The 22,471-nt window shown below is 48.7% G+C and overlaps 1 protein-coding gene across 1 annotated transcript; it reads left to right on the forward strand.

Annotated features, from left to right (window-relative positions):
- Positions 1 to 397: 397 nt before the first annotated feature.
- LOC147123430 (uncharacterized) lies at positions 398 to 21,661 on the forward strand. Its single transcript, XM_086004402.1, has 3 exons — positions 398 to 778; positions 1,047 to 1,975; positions 21,636 to 21,661. Exons 2-3 carry the CDS (start codon positions 1,228 to 1,230, stop codon positions 21,659 to 21,661), a joined length of 774 nt encoding a protein of 257 aa, XP_085860528.1. The 5' UTR covers positions 398 to 778; positions 1,047 to 1,227.
- Positions 21,662 to 22,471: the final 810 nt, after the last annotated feature.

A 22,471-nucleotide genomic window follows, 5' to 3' on the forward strand; every position in this document is an offset into this window, starting at 1 on the left:
TGAGAGATGTCTGCTACGGTCAATTACTCCTCTAATTTTTTGATAGCTTTGGTAAGGGCATTAAAGCCCACTGTAACTTGTCCAACAATACATTCCTGGTTTGGATGGAACAGAAAATAAGGCCACGATTTTGCCGGCATTCAGCAGACGGAATTGGTGGCGAGTCAGCTGTGAAATTTAAAGTGATTGACAGTGGGTCGGGAACCCGCTGTCAAAACGCGCACACCTGCATTTCCCGATGTCGGGTCTGCCAGCTGTGCTGTCTCTCCCTCTAACTTAACCTTACTGTATGTACATAACCTACTTAAATATGTATAACTTACCTGTTAGGGCCGTTGCCCCTTTAACTCACCGTTTAGGGCCATTGCCCCTTTAAGACACGCCTTAGCGTGCTGACGTCACGTCACGTACGATGTGACGTACGTGCGTGAGGCGGCTGCCGGCCCGACTCGGCTCTCCAGAAAGGCTGCCGGCACAGCCCGGCCCAGCGTCTTCGGCCGCATCGATCAGCCGCCGGGAGCGCCGCTATCCTCCGCTCCCGCGGCAAGCACCGGCCCAGCCTGGCCTCCAGCTCCTGCTCCCGACCTAGGCCCCAACGGCCAGCGACGCAACTACCGGCAAACGCGACGACGTCACGACCCCGAGCGTGATGAGGTCACCACGCTCCCCACGGCACTGCGAGTTCATTCCTCGTGGAGCTGCCGCCGGAACAAGACCTGCGCCACGGTGCTCCTCGGTTGTATTGTCCCCATGCTTCAGTCTTGGAAATTGTTTGTCTGTGAGTACTTAGAATGCTATAGACGATTAGCGTACACTGCATGTTGTAGAAAATGTTTAGTTGTAACTTTCTCTGTCTAGCTGGTTAACTAGCAGCCGTATTTGATACACTATGTACAGGGCTAATTTAAAGAGAATGCCTTCCAGCTTGCTAAATGTAATTCGTTGCCAGATGTACCGTGTTGCCCAGGCGTACCTAAATTTGTGTATACATATCAATTATGCGTCTGTATACTAATGTGTCCTTCCATTTCTGTGTTGTATTTCAGTTTTACAATTAGAATCGTTCAGTAAAGCGTTACAAGAAAAGTCAAGCCTTGTGATTTTATTGGAAGATATCGAGTTGTTCGCTATCTGTCTAGCTCTGCATAGAATCGCGTTGCGAGGGCAGAACAGTAAAAAGACAGCAGCACAGCGGGCTCAAGCACAGGAAGATACCACTCAGCTACCATGAGTCTACGCTCAGGAAAACAATATACTCTAGAGGAAGTCGACCAGCCAATCGAGAAGAATGAGCCTCTCCCAGCAAACGAGGCCAAGTCACAGTCCTCTAAAGCAGCCTCTAGAACATCTCGGCAGTCCAGCAGACCGTCGTCACCGACAGCTCTCCCAGCAAACGACGCCAAGTCACAGTTCTCTAAAGTATCCTCTAGGTCATCTCGGCGGTCCAGCAGACCGTCGTCATCGACAGCTTCTACAGCCGCCAAAGCACGTGCCAAGGCAAAGGCCACCCAAGCGCAATTGTCCTTCGCTGAAAAAGAAGCTGACCTCATGAAGCAGAGAGCCGACCTCGACGCTAGTGTGATGAAGCAGAGAGCTGACCTCGAAGCTAGTGCGATGAAGCAGAGAGCTGACCTCGAAGCTAGTATGATGAAGCAGAAAGCCGACCTTGTAAAGCAGAGAGCTGATCTCGCTGCCATTCTCCACATTCTCCAAAGCCAGAGAGCTGCCGCTGCCGCTAAAGCCGAAGCCGCAGCTTATGAAGAAGATGAGGAGAGCGAACGCGGGGAGCCCAGCCAGGAAACATATGACCTGGAACAGCCCCTCAGTCCAGTGCAACGTACAAATGAGTATGTCCAACAACACTCCAAAGTGTTCTCAAAGGAAACATTCAGGTATCTCGACGTAGAACTAGCTACTCACCCCAGCAACAAACGGCCCGTTTTCGGAGACACTGAGCTCAAAAGAGAAGAAACGAGTAAAACTCACCTGCAGGGACCTCCACAACACTCGGCCAATCCAGCTAAGCAGTCCTCACCCGAGCCGCAAGGCGCACAAGACTTCGCCAGGTACTTTACTCGCCGAGAATTGTTAAGTTCAGGCCTCCTAGAATTCGATGACCGTCCTGAAAATTATTGGTCATGGAGAGCATCCTTCCTGAGTACCACCAAGGACTTGAATCTGTCAGCCAGAGAAGAACTAGGCTTGATGACAAAGTGGCTCGGAGCCGAGTCGTCAAGGCAGGCGAAGAGAATTCGCTCAGCGCACGTCCTCAATCCCACAGCAGGCCTCCACCTGGTTTGGCAACATCTCAACGACTGTTATGGGACACCAGAAGTCATCGAACACGCACTGCTCAAGAAGCTTGAGGACTTCCCGAAGCTAACCAACAAGGATAATGTCGAGCTCAGAGAACTGGGCGACATTCTCCTCGAACTGGAGTGTGCCAAGGGAGAAGGTTACCTGACCGGCCTCTCGTATTTGGATACGGCTCGCGGGGTAAACCCAATAGTGGAAAAGCTCCCCCACAATCTTCAAGAGAAATGGATAGCTAAGGGATCCAAGTACAAGGAGGAAAATGGAGTGGCATTTCCCCCCTTCTCTCTCTTCTCCAGGTTTGTCCAACAACAGGCAAGGGTGAGGAATGATCCAAGTTTCGCTTTCTCCACCTCCAGCAGTTACGCTCCTTCGAGAACAGAGAAACCCACAAAGGACAGCAACAAAGCCTCTGTGCACAAAACAGAGGTTCCAGCCGAACCCTCAGTCAACCAATCCAGTTCTGCTGGGAATGAAGTGGATGACCCAGATCGTCAGTGTCCTATACACAAGAAGCCCCACCCACTCAAAAAGTGTCGAAGCTTTAGAGACAAGCCCATTGATGAGCGCACGTCATACCTGAAAGAGAACCGCATCTGCTTCAGGTGTTGTGGGTCGACTACGCACATGGCAAAAGACTGCAAGGCGACAATCAAGTGCCTTGAGTGCAACAGCGAAAAACACATAGCAGCCCTGCATCCAGGTCCTCCTCCGTCAACCACCGAGAGCGCCGCGGTTGACAAAGAGGATAGCGGGGAGCAAAGCGAAAGCACATCTTCAGTCACCTCCAAGTGTACAGAGGTTTGCGGAAATGCAAGCAGCCCACGCTCATGCTCCAAAATCTGCTTGGTTAAAGCATATCCTGCAGGGAGAAAGGAGAAGGCAATCAAAATGTATGCAGTGCTCGATGAGCAAAGCAACAAGTCCCTAGCGAAGACGGAATTCTTCAATCTCTTCGACGTCAAGGCCAGCACCGCTCCGTACACGCTAAAAACCTGTGCAGGGACAACAGATACTACGGGTAGGAGAGTCGGGAACTTCATGATCGAGTCCATGGATGGGAAACTACAGCTTCCCCTCCCCACCTTGATTGAGTGCGACATGATGCCAGAGGACAGGACGGAAATCCCCTCCCCAGAGGTCGCACGCCATCAGCCCCACCTACAGCCAATTGCCAATAAGATTCCAGCTGTGGACCCGGACGCTCCAATCCTCCTACTCTTGGGAAGAGACATCTTAAGGGTGCACAAGGTACGTGAGCACATCAACGGGCCCCACGATGCTCCCTATGCGCAGCGGCTTGACTTGGGATGGGTCCTCGTGGGTGGAGTTTGCCTGGGAACAGTCCACAAACCAGCGGATGTCAGCGTCTATAAAGCAAACGTGTCGTGCAACGGTCGCACATCCTGTCTCAGCCCATGCCCAAACAGGATCCAGGTAAAGGAGGACTACGACGACATGACGCAGCATCATAGGTCAACCTCCTCTGCCTGTGAGGAAGAGGCAGGCCCCACTGTGAGCACAGATGGCCTAGGATGCTCAGTGCTTGAAAGGTCCAAGGACGATAGACACAGCTGGGCGGCACCCCTGCCGTTTCGCCCTCCTGGACGCCGTCTTCCGAGTAGCGGGGAGCAGGCTGCGGGGCGCCTCTGCTCGCTCAGGAGAACCCTGGTGCCGGGGTCCACCGACCCAGACACGCCTGCAGTCCCCACCCCAGCGATGCTCCTGACTCAAAAGATGAGTGCTATTTCAGCTCCCTCTGGAAACTTCGACATGGCCGAGCTGCACGGGAAGCAGTGGAAGCAAGTACAGTGTCGTGCAGACACTTCTTGGAAGAGATGGGGAGGAGAGTATTTGCCCACCCTACAGAGCCGTAGGAAATGGACAGAAGACAAGCCGAATGTCAAAGTGAGAGATGTCGTCTTGCTGAAAGACAGCCAAGCACACAAACGAACGGTCAGTGGGACTGGCCATCAAAACTCTGCCGAGCAGGGACAAGAGGGTCCGCAAGGTGGAGGTGAAGACCGTCAAGGAAGAGACTGTCAAGGTGTTTCCGAGGCCAGTCTCAGAGATCGTAGTCCTCCTTTCCGAAGAAATCTAGAGAACGGACTCTGAGCGTGTGGCAGCCAAAGGACGTTTTCTCCAGGTTATTTTGTATCTGTAGTGGTACAAATGGAATTGTACCAAGCGGGGAGTGTGCTGTCTCTCCCTCTAACTTAACCTTACTGTATGTACATAACCTACTTAAATATGTATAACTTACCTGTTAGGGCCGTTGCCCCTTTAACTCACCGTTTAGGGCCATTGCCGCTTTAAGACACGCCTTAGCGTGCTGACGTCACGTCACGTACGACGTGACGTACGTGCGTGAGGCGGCTGCCGGCCCGACTCGGCTCTCCAGAAAGGCTGCCGGCACAGCCCGGCCCAGCGTCTTCGGCCGCATCGATCAGCCGCCGGGAGCGCCGCTATCCTCCGCTCCCGCGGCAAGCACCGGCCCAGCCTGGCCTCCAGCTCCTGCTCCCGACCTAGGCCCCAACGGCCAGCGACGCAACTACCGGCAAACGCGACGACGTCACGACCCCGAGCGTGATGAGGTCACCACGCTCCCCACGGCACTGCGAGTTCATTCCTCGTGGAGCTGCCGCCGGAACAAGACCTGCGCCACGGTGCTCCTCGGTTGTATTGTCCCCATGCTTCAGTCTTGGAAATTGTTTGTCTGTGAGTACTTAGAATGCTATAGACGATTAGCGTACACTGCATGTTGTAGAAAATGTTTAGTTGTAACTTTCTCTGTCTAGCTGGTTAACTAGCAGCCGTATTTGATACACTATGTACAGGGCTAATTTAAAGAGAATGCCTTCCAGCTTGCTAAATGTAATTCGTTGCCAGATGTACCGTGTTGCCCAGGCGTACCTAAATTTGTGTATACATATCAATTATGCGTCTGTATACTAATGTGTCCTTCCATTTCTGTGTTGTATTTCAGTTTTACAATTAGAATCGTTCAGTAAAGCGTTACAAGAAAAGTCAAGCCTTGTGATTTTATTGGAAGATATCGAGTTGTTCGCTATCTGTCTAGCTCTGCATAGAATCGCGTTGCGAGGGCAGAACACCAGCGCTGAGCAGAGCCGACAGGCAGCAGCAGGGGACCCAATTCAAATCATTAGTGGCTTGTTTACAGCCACTTAACAATGCTTTTTATCCCAGCTTTTTAACTTTCACAAGTCTTCCACGGGTTTCCCGCTGTGCCTAGACCTCATCAGTGAAGCTGAGGTGGGAGGTCAGTGGCCATTGAATCAGCTGATGAGTTGACAGCTTCAAATGTCAATTGTAAGCTCCAAGCTGATTCAGATATCTTCCCTTGAGCACTAGCATCTCTAAACTGCATTTCCACTACAGATTCAGGATGCTGCAAGTCTTTACACAAGTCTCCATGCAGTCTGACCTCATTATCTCTCCCACCATTGACAGATCGCTTCTGTAATCTCTACTTCACCTGCCATCTATTCCATCAGCATGGATGCACTTTATACTCTCTCACCTTGGTCCTCACAATCTGACCACGATCAGCCCCAACACCAGCATCACCAGGCATACCAGCAGCACCGACAACCACACCAACCTTCTCTGCAATCCCCTGATGCTGCACAGGACATCAGCACCCGCCCACATTGCTGCCCGGGATGCCAGGGATGGCCTCACCAAGGCCACATTTACTTCACTTGATGCTGTACACACTGGCTGCCACATGACGCGCCAGGTTGGCACCATCCTACACCAACACCATAAAGCATCCCTACAATGCCCAAGCCATTCCTTTCACACTCATCAGCATTGCGGGGGGTACCGTTATGTCTCACCATTCACTGCAACTCACGAAGCCACTTCCAAAGGTGCATACAAATCTGTCCAAGAAAGCAAAGTGTTAAAAATAAAGATTTCAATGTTTGACAGCGCATTAACAGAAACTTCACATGAACATTGGCTAAAACACTTAAGTGCCTACCCTTGTGTGTTGCTAGTTGGTATGACTCTACGGCTCACCCTAGCCCGGAACCAGTGCGCTACGGTCATCAGTGCGTATGCCCCAACACTGGAAGCTACAGGTGAGAGCAAAGAGAAATTCTACTCCAGCCTTGAACAATCCCTGTCTCGAGTCCAACGGGCAACAATCTGATCTTCCTTAGTGACTTTAATGCCAGAGTTAGAAAGGACACAGACCTCTGGGGAGGTGTGATCGGCAGAGAGGGGGTAGGGAAAGCAAACTCCAATGGTACTCTCATCCAGACGAAATGCTTAGAACATGGCCTTGTCATAACCAACACCTTGTTCTGTCAGAGAGACAAGTACAAGGCTTCATGGCAACACTCGCTCCAAGCACTGGCATCTGCTGGACTACGGCATCGTCCAAGCGAGGGACCGCAAGGACATCCGCATCACTCGCGCCATGATAGGAGCTGACGACTGCTGGACAGACTGCCACCTAATCTGCTCTGTCATCGCCATCAACGTATCCCCAAAACAGCGGCGGCAACAGAAGCAATGCCACAGGAAAATCAACGCTGGAGCACTCAAAGACCCTGCTAAGAAAGCCCTATTCAGCCTGCACCTCACAACCAACCTGACGACTCCCAGTGATTCACAGACACAGAGTGTGCACAGCGCCTGGTCTGCACTCAAGGCCTCCGTAATAAGCACCTGTGAAGAGACACTTGGTCACTCAACCAGAAAACACTAAGGCCTAGAAATTCACTTGGGCGCGGGCAGCTCGCTCGCGCCCAAAAGTTAGCGCTGGGCGGGGAGGCATTAGTGCACGCCGTATATTCGTCTTCTGCGCCCCAATTCGGAAGCGGGTGCTATACCAGGGTGTGCCCGCCTCCGTTTGGGGCGCTGCAACTGAATATCGGCGCGCTAGTTGCCGCAGCGCCACCCGATGCGGTGCGGCAGGCTGCGGTACTGCAGGCCTCCTCCTTCTCTTAAGGGGGAGGTGCCTGCAACGGCCGGAGCCCCGATCGCGAGTGCCGGCAAAAGAGCCCGGCACAACGGCGAAGTGCCGGGCTCCACGGAAACCAGCCGGCAATGCCGCGGGGGGGGGGTGGAGGAGGCCGGGGAAGGAGGTGCGGGCAGGTGGCCGCCGAAAAAGCGGCCGGCCGCACCTTCTGCTTTAAAGCGCCCCACTATGGCAGCAGGACGGCCCCGTTTTCTGTTCGCTGTTTGCGCCCGCTTCGGAGGAGGCGGGCGCAAATAAATATAGGGATCGGCACGGTTTCGGGGCGTTACGGGCCACCGCGCACACCGATGACGTCATCGGTCCCGGCGCAGCGCTAACGGCTACCGCCGCCAATACCGCTGCACTCAATTTCCGCGCTACCACCCCGCCGGCGCAAAAGACCTCTTTAGGCGCTAAGTGGGCGCAAGGCCCACTGAATTTCTAGGCCTAAGACTGGTTCGACGAGAACGACCAGGAGATCCAGGAGCTAATAAGCCACAAGCGCAAGGTATTCCTGATCTGGAAACAGCAACAGAACTCGAGAGCAAGAAAGCAGCCCTACAAACGCCTGAAGGCGGAGGGAGGAAAGGGAGGAACTGAAAGAAATCAGTATTTGTAGGGAAATGGTGTTAGGAAAATTGATGGGGCTGAAGGCCGATAAATCTGCAGGGCCTGATGGTCTACATCCCAGGGTACTTAAGGAAGTGGCCCTAGAGATAGTAGATGCATTGCTGGTCATCTTCCAGAACTCGATAGACTCTGGAACAGTACCCATGGATTGGAGGGTAGCTAATGTTACCCCACTATTCAAAAAAGGTGGTAGAGAAAAAGCGGGTAATTATAGACCGGTAAGCCTGACATCGGTAGTGGGGAAAATGTTAGAGTCTATTATAAAAGATGTAATAGCAGAGCACTTGGAAAGCAGTGACAGGATCGGACAAAGTCAACATGGATTTACAAAAGGTAAATCATGCTTGACTAATCTACTGGAATTTTTTGAGGATGTAACTGGTAAAATAGATAAGGGAGAACCAGTGGATGTGGTGTATTTGGACTTTCAGAAGGCTTTCGATAAGGTCCCACATAAGAGATTAGCGTGCAAAATTAAGGCACATGGGATTGGGGGCAAGGTATTGACTTGGATAGAGAACTGGTTGGTGGACAGAAAGCAAAGAGTTGGAATAAACGGGTCGTTTTCCAAGTGGCAGGCAGTGACTAGTGGGGTACCGCAAGGATCGGTCCTAGGACCCCAGCTGTTCATAATATATATCAATGATCTGGACGAGGGAATTGGATGTAATATCTCCAAATTTGCAGACGACACAAAGCTGGGTGGGAGGGTAAGCTGTGAGGAGGATGTCGTGAAACTCCAGTACGATTTGGACAGGTTGGGTGATTGGGCAGAAACATGGCAAATGCACTATAATGTGGATAAATGTGAGGTTATCCACTTTGGTGGCAAAAACAGGAAGGCAGATTATTATTTGAATGGCAATAGTTTGAGAGAAGGGGAAGTGCAAAGAGGCCTGGGCGTTATTGTGCACCAGTCGCTGAAGGTAAGCATGCAGGTGCAGCAGGCGGTTAAGAAGGCAAATGGTATGTTGGCCTTCGTAGCAAATGGGTTCGAGTACAGGAACAAGGATGTCTTGCTACAGTTGTACAGGGCCTTGGTGAGACCGCACCTTGAGTATTGTGTGCAGTTTTGGTCACCTTACCTGAGGAAGGACGTTCTTGCCATGGAGGGAGTGCAGCGAAGATTCACCAGGTTGATACCTGGGATGGCAGGAATGACGTACAAGGAGAGATTGTGTCGATTGGGCTTATACTCACTGGAGTTTAGAAGATTGAGAGGGGATCTCATCGAAACTTATAAAATTTTGTCAGGTCTGGACAGACTAGATGCAGGAAGGATGTTTCTGATGGCCGGGGAGTCCAGAACCAGGGGTCATAGTCTAAGGATAAGGGGTAAGCCATTTAGGACTGAAATGAGGAGGAATTTCTTCACCCAGAGAGTGGTGAACCTGTGGAATTCTCTGCCACAGAGAGCGGTGGAGACCAGTTCATTAAATATATTCAAGAAAGAGTTGGATATATTTCTTGAGGCTAAAGGGATCAAGGGATATGGGGAGAAGGCAGGGACAGGGTACTGAAATTGGATGATCAGCCATGATCTCATTGAATGGCGGAGCAGGCTCGAAGGGCCGAATGGCCTACTCCTGCTCCTATCTTCTATGTTTCTATGTTTCTATGTCCAACAAAAAAACTCGTGACCTAAAGAACAGATGGTGGTTGGAGAAAGCACAGGAGATCTAGCAGCTAGCCGACAACCGCAATATGCGAGGATTCTTTAGCGCAGTCAAGACCACCTACGGCCCAAGCACCCAAGTTCCTACCCGACTGCGGGCCAAGAATGGAGAGGTACTCATCAAGGACAGAGAGGCAGTCAGTGCCTGCTGGAAGGAGCACTTCGAAGATCTCCTTAACCAAGACTCTGTCTTTGACGCGCGTATCCTCAACTCCATCCCGCAGCATGCTACCCGCCACCACCTCAGCACAACCCCAGCCCGGTATGAGGTTGAAAAGGCCATCTGACAACTGAAGAACAACACGGCCTCAGGACCAGATGGAATCCCCGCCGAGGCGCTAAAACATGGCGGAGAAGCACTATTGGCTCAAACACATGAACTCATTTCTCTTATTTGGAAGGAGGAGAGCACGCCAGGGGATCTCAGAGATGCCGTAATCGTGACCATCTTCAAGAAAGGTGACAAGTTCGATTGCGGTAATTACAGAGGAGTCTCCCTGCTGTCTGCCACAGAGAAAGTCATCGCAAGAATCCTCCTCAATCGCCTTCTCCCAGTGGCTGAAAAGCCTCCCAGAGTCACAATGCGGATTCCGCCCACTAAGGGGCACAATGGACATGATCTTCACCGCGCATCAACTACAGGAGAAATGCAGGGAACAGCACCAACCGCTGTACATGGCCTTCTTTTACCTCACAAAGGCCTTCGACATTGTCAACCGTGACGGATTATGGAGTGTCCTCCTCAAATTTGGCTGCCCTCAAAGGTTTGTCACCATCCTCCGCCTGCTTCACGCGACACGCAAGCCATGATTCTGACCAACGGATCCACCACAGACCCAATTCACGTACGGACCGGGGTCAAGCAAGGCTGTGTCATCGCACCAACGCTCTTCTCGATCTTCCTGGTTGCAATGCTCCATCTCACCCTCGGTAAGCTCCCCGCTGGAGTGGAGCTAATCTACACAACAAACGGGAAACTGTTCAACCTCCGTCGCCTCCAGTCCAGATCCAAGGTCGTCCCATCCTCTGACATCGAATTACAGTATGCAGACGATGCTTGCGTCTGCGCACACTTGGAGGTCGAACTCCAAACCATCGTCAATACCTTCACCGAAGCGTACGAGAGCATGGGCCTTACACTAAACATCCGTAAGACAAAGGTCCTCTACCAACCTGCCCCCACCACACAGTACCGCTTGCCGATTATCAATATCCATGACGAGGCCTTGGACAACGTGGACCACTTTCCATACCTCGGGAGCCTACTGTCAACAAGGGCAGATGTCGATGACGAAGTCCAACACCACCTTCAGTGTGCCAGTGCAGCCTTCGGTCGCCTGAGGAAGAGAGTGTTTGAAGACCAGGACCTCAAGCCCAGCACCAAGCTCATGGTCTACAGAGCAGTAGTGATACCCGCCCTGCTGTATGCTTCAGAGACATGGACCATATACAGCAGGCACCTCAAAGCACTGGAGAGGTACCACCAATGCTGCCTCCGCAGGGCGGGTATCACTGCTGCTCTGTAGACCATGAGCTTAGTGCTGGGTTTGAGGTCCTGGTCTTCAAACACTCTCTTCCTCAGGCGACCGAAGGTTGCACTGGCACATTGAAGGCGGTGTTGGATTTCGTCGTCGATGTCTGCCCTTGTTGACAGTAGGCTCTCGAGGTATGGAAAGTGGTCCACGTTGTCCAAGGCCTTGCCGTGGATTTTGATAATCGGGGGGCAGTACTGTGTGGTGGGGGCAGGTTGGCAGAGGACCTTTGCCTTACAGATGTTTAGTGTAAGGCCCATGCTCTCGTACGCTTCGGTGAAGTCAGAGTAATGGGGATGTGATGAGTGACACAGCAGGATGAGGTTGAGTGTGGCTTTGCAGTAAAGTTTCGTGATCGACTGAGATTTGAAAGGTTTGCGTCCCTGCAGCCTGGTCCTCCTGAGGACATCCCTGCTTGTGCCCGCCTGTGGAATGGGCAACCAGGCTGCGTTGGTCTCCTGAGGAGGTATCTTCTGCCCATGGGAAGGGAAGAGAACCTCCCTGCGTGCTGTGACTCCCTCCATAAGCATGGGAGAGCCTGGGTGCAGCCGTGCACCTCTGAGCAGTGATTGTCAGTGTTTGCAGCACCTCAATGCTGTAGAACAAATGTCAAAGTAAATTCGCGCATGGTCTCTTTAAGGAAACCGGCTGATGACGCGTCATCAAATGACGTCACCAGACCCACTTCCTCTAATTGGCTGGGAAACGTGCTGGGCGTGCTTAACAAGCCCAATCATCAGAAAGTAATTTCAGAGGCCGGATGGTGTCAGCAGCGGGGTCGGGACCCACCACCGAGGTCGCCCGCCTAGGTAGGGAAAATCGCAGCCTAAGCTTCTAATTCTGGTAAATCAGCCAACATCAATTTGATCTCTCTTCCCATCTACCTGATGGACCAGCTCACTTACAACTGCACTTATAAAATCCCAACTGTCTAGCCTTTGGCCCTCCATTCACCACGACATTTCTGCTCAACCACAACCTCACCATATGCTTTGATGCCCTCGTCCCTATTAAACCATTACTCTCTCTCACCCTGGACATTCTTCCTGGTACGGCCCTCATCTCTGGTCCCTTAAGTACAAAGGACGCAGACTTGAACGGATATGGCAGACAAATGGTTTAGCCATTCACCACTGATCTGGCTGGATCACAAAGTCACAAATGACATCCTATGTGACCTTCTCAACCTGTCTGTAGCCTTTGACACATTTACGTAGCAACATAGAAGATAGGAGCAGGAGTAGGCTATTCGGCCCTTCGAGCCTGCTCCGCCATTCAATGAGATCATGGCTGATCATCCAAATTCAGTACCCTGTCCCTGCCTTCTCCCCATATCCCTTGATCCCTTTAGCCTTAAGAAATATATCCAACTCTTTCTTGAACATATTTAATGAACTGGCCTCCACCGCCCTCTGTGGCAGAGAATTCCACAGGTTCACCACTCTCTGGGTGAAGAAATTCCTCCTCATTTAAGTCCTAAATGGCTTACCCCTTATCCTTAGACTATGACCCCTGGTTCTGGACTCCCCGGCCATCAGAAACATCCTTCTTGCATCTAGTCTGTCCAGGCCTGACAGAACTTTATAGGTTTCGATGAGATCCCCTCTCAATCTTCTAAACTCCAGTGAGTATAAGCCCAATCGACACAATCTCTCCTCATGTCATTCCTGCCATCCCAGGTATCAACCTGGTGAATCTTCGCTGCACTCCCTCCACGCCATGCTCCTTCAACGCCTCTCCACTGTCGTCCAGCTGGGTGGGACTGCACGCGCATGGTTCCATTCTTAGCTATGTAATTGTAGCCAGAGAATCACCTGCAATGGTTTCTCTTCCCACTCCCGCATCGTTATATCTGGTGTCCCCCAAGGATCAATCCTTGGCTCCTGCCTATCTCTCATCCACATGCTGCCCCTCGGCGACATCATCCGAAAACACATCAGTTTCCACATGTACACTGATGACACCCAGCTCTACCTCACCACCACTTCTCTCGACCCCTCCACTGTCACTAAATTGTCAAACGGCTTGTCTGACATCCAATACTGGACGAGCAGAAATATCCTCCAAATATTGCAAGACTGAAGCCATTGTCTTCGGTCCCCGCTACAAACTCCGTTCTCTAGCCATCCACTCCATCCCTCTCCCTAGCATCAGTCTAAGGCTGAACCAGACTGTTTGCAACCTTGGTGTCATATTTGAGCCTGAAATTAGCTTCCGACCACATATCTGCTGCATAAGACCGCCTATTTACAGTTCCATAACATTGCCCGACTCTGCCCCTGCCTCAGCTGCCTGTGTCCTACCTCGCACCAAGGCCCGTTCACCCATCACCAACGTTCCCTATAAGTTGCAGCTCGGGACCAGCTTTTGCAACGTTGAAGTTCACGCATGCACAAAACTGCAAATGGTCCACGGAACCCCATAAAAGGGCTACACAGCCAAAATGAAATTACGGTGAACATTGCGCATCACCACTGTGCTCGCTGACCTACATTGGCTCCCAGTTAAGCAGTGCTTCGATTTTAAAATTCTCATCCTTGTTTTCAAATTGCTCCATGGCCTCGCCTCTCCCTATCTATGTAATCTCCTCCAGCCCCACAACCCCCCCACCCCGCCCAAAGATATCTGCGTTCCTCTAATTCTGGCCTCTTGAGCATCCCTGATTTTAATCACTCAACCATTGGTGGCCGTGCCTTCAGCGGCCAAGGCCCTAAGCTCTGGAATTCCCTCCCTAAACCTCTCCACCATCTACCTCTCTTTCCTCCTTTAAGGCGCTCCTTAAAACCTACCTCTTTGACCAAACTTTTGGTCATCTGCCCTAATTTCTCCTTATGTGATTCGGTGTCAAATTTTGTTTTACAACACTCCTGTGAAGATCCTTGGGACGTTTTACGACGTTAAACGTGCTATATAAATACAAGTTGTTGTTGTTGATCAGGAGAAAATAAAAGGTTGATGTTTATACCTATGCCAAGATCAAACCAATTGCACTGGTGTTTTGTTGAACTTGAAAAATATTCTTGTATTCAGAATCTGGTACACTGGGCTACTTTAAGACAGCAAATCACTGTTTAGTGGTCTTTTTGACTACTCTTCTTGTCCACCATGAGGGAGAACACTGGAGAGCAGTAGACATATTTACAGGTAAAGATGGTGAATTAAGTTTAATCTGCATTTAGACTTGACTGTAGATGGCAGTAATGTAAAATGAAACAAGAGGGAAAATGAGGCAATAGTATCAATTTGGTGCATTCCCAAGCCAGATAGTAACTTTTGTTTAATATTCATTCATGGGATGTGGGCGTCGCTGGCAAGGCCAGCATTTATTGCTCATCCGTAGTTGCCCTTGAGAAGATGGTGGTGAGTCGCCTTCTTGAACCGCTGCAGTCTGTGTGGTGAAGGTACACCCACAGTGCTATTAGGGAGGGAGTTTCAGGATTTTGACCCAGCGACGATGAAGGAACGGCGATATAGTTCCAAGTGAGGATGATGTGTGACTTGGAGGGGAACTTGGAGGTGGTGGTGTTCCCATGCACCTGCTGCCCTTGTCCTGCTAGGTGGAAGAGGTCGCAGGGTTGGGTGGTGCTCCCGAAGAAGCCTTGGCGAGTTGCTGCAGTGCATCTTGTAGATGATACACACTGCAGCCACGGTACGCCGGTGGTGGAGGGAGTGAATGTTTAAGGTGGTGGATGGGGTGCCAATCAAGCGGGCTGCTTTGTCCTAGATGGTGTTGAGCTTCTTGAGTGTTGTTGGAGTTGCACTCATCCAGGCAAGTGGAGAATATTCCATCACACTCCTTACTTGTACCTTGTAGATGGTGGAAAGGCTTTGGGGAGTCAGGAGGTGAGGCACTCACTGCAGAATACCTAGCCTCTGACCTGCTCTTGTTGCCACAGTATTTATGTGGCTGGTCCAATTAAGTTTCTGGTCAATGGTGACCCCCAGGATGTTGATGGTGGGGGATTTGACGATGGTAATGCCATTGAATGTCAAGGGGTGGTGGTTCGACTCTCGCTTGTTGGAGATAGTCATTGCCTGGCACTTGTGAGGCGCGAATGTTACCTGCCACTTATCAGCCCAAGCCTGAACTTCATCCAGGTCTTGTTGCATGCGGCCATGGATTGCTTCATTATCTAAGGAGTTGTAAATGGCACTGAACACTGTGCAGTCATCAGCAAACAGCCCCATTTCTGGCCTTATGTTGGAGGGAAGGTCATTGATGAAGCAGCTGAAGATGGTTGGACCTAGGGCTGAGGAACTCCTGCAGCGATGTCTTGCGGCTGTGATGATTGACCTCCAACCACCACAACCATCTTCCTTTGTGCTAGGTATGACTCCAGCCAGTGGAGTGTTTTATCCCCGATTCCCATTGACTTCAGTTTTACTTGGGCTCCTCGATGCCACACTCGGTCAAATGCTGCCTTGATGTCACTCTCACCTCACCTCGGGAATTCAGCTCCTTTGTCCATGTTTAGACCAAGGCTGTAATGAGGTCGGCAGCCGAGTGGTCTTGGCAGAACCCAAACTGGGCATCAGTGAGCAGGTTATTGGTAAGTGCCGCTTCATAGCACTGTCGATGACACCTTCCATCACTTTGCTGATGACTGAGAGTAGACTGATAGGGCGGTAATTGGCCGGATTGGATTTGTCCTGCTTTTTGTGGACAGGACATACCTGGGCAGTTTTCCACATTGTCGGATAGATGCCAGTGTTGTAGCTGTACTGGAACAGCTTGGCTAGAGGCACGGCTAGTTCTGCAGCACAAGTCTTCAGCACGACAGCCAGGAAGTTGTCGGGGCCTATAGCCTTTGCTGTATCCAGTGCGCTCAGCCGTTTCTTGATATCACGTGGAGTGAATCGAATTGGCTGAAGACTGGCTTCTGTGATGGTGGGGACCTCAGGAGGAGGCCGATATGGATCATCCACTCGGCACTTCTGGCTGAAGATGGTTGCAAACGCTTCAGCCTTGTCTCTTGCGCTCACGTGCTGGGCTTCACCATCATTGAGGATGGGGACATTCATAGAGCCTCCTCCTCCCGTTAGTTGTTTAATGATCCACCACCATTCACGACTGGACGTGGCAGGACTGCAGAGCTTTGATCTGATCCGTTGATTGTGGGATCGCTTAACCCTGTCTATAGCATGCTGCTTCCGCTTTTTAGATGGAATACAATTCTGTTGCTACTGATGGCCCACAACGTCTCATGGATGCCCAGCTTTGAGCTGCTAGATCTGTTCTGAATCTATCCCATTTAACACGATGGAGGGTGTCCTTCGTGTGAAGATGGGACTTCGTCTCCACAATGACTGTGCAGTGGTCATTGCTACCAATACTGTCATGGACAGATGCATCTGCGACAGGTAGATTGGTGAGGACGAGGTCAAGTCGGTTTTTCCCTTGTGTTGATTCTCTCACCACCTGTCGCAGGCCCAGACTGACAGCTATGTCCTTCAGGACTCGGCCAGCTCGGTCAGTAGTGGTGCTACTGAGCCACTCTTGGTGATGGACATTGAAGTCCCCCCACCCAGAGTACATTCTGTGGCCTTGTTACTCTCAGTGCTTCTTCCAAGTGGTGTTCAACATGAAGGAGTACTGATTTATCAGCTGAGGGAGGGCAGTAGGTGGTAATCAGCAGGTTTCCTTGCTCATGCTTGACCTGAAGCCATGAGACTTCATGGGGTCCGGAGTCAATGTTGAGGAGTCCCAGAGCCACTCCCTCCCGACTGTATACAACTGGATGTGGCAGGACTCCCCGTTGCAAATAAAGAAATTTGACACTTTGGGGCTCCATTATTGCTTGAAAAGCCTTAATTTTCATTACTCTATGAAATGTCCATAAATAAATAATCTTAGTTTCCTCCTGAGAGGATGGTACTTTTGCATACCAAAAGTAAAAGCTTTGTCATCTGGTTCCAGGCATTAATAGAGAATTCGTAACTCTGACAGTGCCAAGCTCCATGGCTTGTCACATTAGCAGGAACTTTATAGTGGTACACAAGAAGTGGGCAGACAAATATGTGCTACTAATGTTCAGCACAGAACTATTTCCACTTTAAACCATTAATGAACAGAAAATCAGGGAATACGTTTACAAGTTTCCAGTATAAACTTCTGGGTGGCAAAGCTCCCTGACAGGGAAATACATTAGCATGTTACAGAAGTATTGTGAAAACTAGGATTATTTCCAAAAGGACAGGAATACAAGAAACTACTAAAGTAACTTTTTTGTGGGTTTGTTCACCTTTAGCTATAACAGGACAATGGGTTCCAATCAACTCAGTACAGTTTTTTGGGGATTTGTTTTATCTTCAAATCGATGATACTTTAACAATGGCCTTTTAAATTTCTGGTGGTATCAAAAGTAAGTTCTACTACAATACTCAGTTGTAATTCCAGAGTTTTAATTTTATACTTATTATTGAAAACGCAGTGATGTACATTAATTTGCTGTATAACCAAGTACTTAGAATCAATCCTTTTTTTGTAGGTAGATTGATGGCACAGTACCTTGGAGCACCAACATGTGGTGCCACAGATTCTGGTTTGATCCCCAGTCTACTGATTTCCTGATCTCGGTCCTGCTGCTGAGGCAGGTGTCTAGAATCAATGGCCCAGAAATTCGGGTCTGCATGGGTGAGTACGCATAGGGTACTCACCCGTAAGCCCGATGGAAGTGCCGGTTTCGTGCATGCGCGGGAAACTGGCACTTCCGTTCCCCTGAAAGAAGGGGTTGAGAGGTGGAACGCGTGTGCCGGAGAGGCAGCGCGTGCGCATCGAACTTACGTTTTTTTCCAGGTTTTTCCGGGAGGGTAAGTCTCCAGGAGTTACATTTTTAAAAAGCAGGCACAAGGCCTGCTTTTAACAAGGTAAGTGGTGAATTAATTATAATTAAAACATTTTTTCCACAGGTTTATTATTTTTAAATACTTTAAAGAAATGTAAGTTTATTTTTAGCCCCGTTAGAAAATGTAATTCATTTTTTCAAAAATTTAAATTATTGTTTAAAATAGTTATTTCATGTAATTTATAGTTATTTTAAAAATGTGATTTTTTAAAAATTTATTTGAAGATTTTGTGATGTTTTGGGGCTTATAGTATTTATAGGTTTGACAGCTCTTCCTGTCAAACTTATGAATGAAGCATTCCCTGCTACCATTGGCTCTCCATGGCCCACGTGATCCCAGGGGACACATCGAACTAACTGCGCACCTGGGATACGCAAGCACTGCGCGCCAGCAGTTGGAGGAGGCCCAGGATCGGAATCCCACGCGGGCCAACAGCTCAACGGCCGGCGCGGTAGGTAAGTGCAGGTCGGGGGCTTACACCCGCGGGAAGCCCCCGACCCGAATTTCTGGGCCGATGTGTATTCAAGGGCAGAGAGAAATTGAATGTGAAGTCTCTACAAGACCGCATCAATTCATCTCCTAGCAGTTGGTTTGGGAGCTAGCCAGGAGTCTCACATTCTTAGACTGGAAAGGGGTAGTAATGGGGGGGGGGGGGGAGGGAAATCCCACATCAAATGAATGCTGTCATAGGGGGATACATAGCCTCAAGAAAAAAAATTGGAATGATGCATGAAATTATGTTTTACATTAACATTAGTAGAGGTCTGTCTCACTGTGTCTACTCTATCAAAACCTTTCATAATTTTAAAGGCTTTAAAATTAGGTCACCCCTCAGCTTTCTCTTTTCAAGAGAAAAGAGACCCAGCCTGTTCATCCATTCCTGATTGATAAAATAAAGATTGGATTAAGAGTGAGAGAAAAGAGACAAAAAGGAATAGGAAGAATTTTTTTTTAAATGTTAAAATACCTCGAGGAACAATTTACTACCTGCATCAGTGAGGCACTACAGATTCAACTGTTCTCTTTCTGGGCCTCCAGGGTTGAATGGCATGTTAAAACTGTGGGCATATACATTGCCAGGGGTATTTTTATGTACTGTCGAATTAATAAACTGTGGGCATATACATTGCTGAGGGTGCTTCTAAGTAAGCTTGAATTTTTAAACTGTAGTGTGAATAAAGATCATTTTATTTATAACAAACTTATCTGTCATTGTCACGCTTATTGTGATTCTCGAGGTCTGAACAATAGTAGGAGAAAGTCTTATAATACAAGGGGGTGGAAGTTATGCTACAGCTATGCAAAACCCTAATTAGACCACACCTGGAGTACTGTGTTCAATTCTGGGCACCACACCTTAGGAAGGATATATTGGCCTTGGAAGGAGTGCAGCGTAGATTTACTGGAATTATACCTCGACTCCAAGAGTTAAATTACAAGGAGAGATTACACAAATTAGGGTTGTGTTCCTTGGAATTTAGAAGGTTAAGTGGTGATTTAATCGAAGTTTTCAAGATATTAAGGGGAAATGATAGGGTAGAGATAAACTATTTCCACTGGTTAGGGAGTCGAGGCCCAGGGGACATAGCCTAAATATTAGAGCCAGGCCTTTCAGGAGTGAAGTTAGGAAACACTTCTACAAGTAAAGGGTGGTAGAAGTTTGGAACTCTCTTCCGCAAAGGATAGTTAATGCTGGGTCAATAGTTAATTTTAACTCTGAGATTGTTAACCAAAGGTATTAAGGGATATGGGGCAAAGGCGGGTATATGGAATTAGGTCACAGGTCAGCCATGATCTTGTTGAATGGCAGAACAGGCTCGAGGGGTTAAATGACCTACTCCTGTTCCTATAAATCATCCCCTTAACAGGGCCCTTATGCCATGAAATAGCAGCCCTAACTTTCTGCCTCACGATTAATTAATATTTACGGCACAAATCCAGCAATTTCTTGACACTCATGGGGAGGTTAATGGTGAGCTCTCGTTTTTGCGAGGCTAACAGCAGAGCGGTGAAAATTGCCCAGCAATTTGTGGTGATTCACAACTTACAACTCACGGCATATCTCTTCCTTGCCAGAAATTGCTGTTTTTTTTATACATACTAATTATTGAGCAAATTCAAGCTTACCATTATTTTTCCAGCAAATTCTTGAAAACTTCGATTAAATTTGTCCACAGTATATTAAACAGGAAATGATCCACATAGAACCGTTCTAACACCAAAAGTCAACAAAGTCTCACTGATGAGTCAACATGAAAGAGACTAGCAGTTATTTAAGTATGGAAAATATCAATTAGATGTTATTTACAAAATATTAATTATTAACTAAATTAAGTTGCACATTCGCACACTGTTGGCGATGCAATGTAAAGCTGTGTGTTTCACATCAGGTGTTTGCTTTGTAACTTTCTGTTTAAGCAAATTTCCCCATTTCCTTAAGATGTGTTAGAAAAGGAATCATAGGTCTTCGAACAATGGTGCCTAAAATTGCTACCTATGTGGCCTAAAATTGCTAGCAACTAATATCTCGCTGGATTTGAATTTAGGCACTCCACCTTTCCATTTCATAATTATTTAATCCTTTCAGCTACACTCTACAGGGAAAGGAAGCAACTCATGTCTAATATGCTGCTGACCTGCCTGTTCAAAAGTCCATTCCTCATGAAAGGCCACCATCACAAATTACCCAGCTTCTTTACACCATTATTGTGTAATCTCACAGGGCAGTGCACATAATGCTGGGTACTTGATACAGCAAAGGCTATGGAACCTGACGATATCCCAGCTGCACTATTGAAGACATGCACAACAAAACTAACCATGCTCCCTCCACCCAGCCATATTATTTCAGTGCAGCTTATGATACTGGCATCCACTTGAAAATGTGGAAAATTGCCCAAGTACTTCCTATCCAGAAAGTGCAGGTCAAATTTAACCCAGACAATTGCTATCCTATCAGACTCCTCCCAATCATCAGCAAAGTGATGGAAGGAGTCTTCAATAGCACCATCAAATGACACCTGCTTACCAATAACCTGCTCATTGATGCTCAGTTTGGGTTACACCAGAACCATTCAGCTCCAGACCATGTCACAGAATTGATCCAACCATGAACAAAGAGCTGAATGCCAGAAGAGAGCTGAGAACAACAGTTAAAAGGCCAGCATATTGCCGGTGAGCTGCGGACACTAGTCCGGGCATCCAGAGTCAGTTTGGTGGTTGTACGAGGATAGAGTTGAGCTGGTTGCTTCCTTGGCAGCGACTCTCAGGTAGGTCCTGGGGATGGGGGAGTACGATCATTTGGGAGGGCACATTCGGGAGGAGGTGGGAATGTGGTGGTCGGGTGGGGGCCATTTTAAAAAATATGAAGTTGATTATATTATCTTGTTTTAAAATTCAAAAATACTAATACAAATCAAGTACCCAATCAAAATGATTACACGCAATACAGTTACAGGACATTTAATCATCCCATTAATTTTTCCACAGTTATCCGTCATTCTTTCTCATGAAATGCAAAACAAGTCATTCATTGTTCAAGATTTCAAACAATTAAATAGGTAATGATGTCTGAAACAACACATTTCATCAATATACCTTTTACAGTAGTTATAAATGTAGTTCTTTTTGTGTGCCTTTCTTTTTATAGGTTTCATCAAGCCATATTTTATCTAACATAACTTTTTTATATATTTGCTTTACAATTTCTCAGCCTCATGAAAATATTTGTCTATAAGGACAGATATGACAAAGATATATCTATTATTGAGAACCCACAATTTAAAAGAATGGGGGGTTATTTTGGCCAAAGGGTGAAAACAGGTGTTAAATGGGTGCAGTGCTAATAAGACTAGCCTGTTTGAAAGTGGCAGAACGCCTGGCAGGAAATCGGGCATCAGTGACATCATTTAAAGGCAGCCTGCACCTCATAAAGCGGAAGGGCACTTTACCTTTACTTAACTGAATCACTGATGTATAGTGTAAACAGCAGATGGAACAAGTGGAGCAAGGGTCCCCTGATTCTCAGACGCTGCTCTGGAGGATCTTGTTCAGGAGGTGACCAGAAGGAAAGAGATAATGTTCCCAACGTGCAGCAGAAGGGTGTCCAGACAAGTTGCCTGGGACGAGTGCGCAGAGGTGGTTGAATAGGTCAATGCGAGAAGCACTGCATCCAGGATCTAGCTGAGCAGGGCTGCAAAGGTAAGACTCCAAGCTCACATCTCTCTTAGGCCGCAAAATTCCATGTAATAATGCTGGCTGTTAAGGTCTGTTTTCTTGAAAAAGTGCCGGCTGACTCACTTCTGCCCGCTTGCGGTGCAGAACGCGGCCGCCACCATTTTGGAAAGGTCAGCAGCACTGTGCTCACCTCTCCAATGCAAATGTGTAGATCGTGACGTCAATCAGCGTGCAACGCCTGAATTGACGCACGACTGCGATTCTGGACATCGCCGCACTCTATACCACACTCTCCTAATCACGCAAGGA

This window comes from Somniosus microcephalus, chromosome 2 (assembly GCF_052327205.1).
Source record: "Somniosus microcephalus isolate GS21.2 chromosome 2, FLI_Smic_1.0, whole genome shotgun sequence".
Classification (NCBI taxonomy): domain Eukaryota; kingdom Metazoa; phylum Chordata; class Chondrichthyes; order Squaliformes; family Somniosidae; genus Somniosus; species Somniosus microcephalus.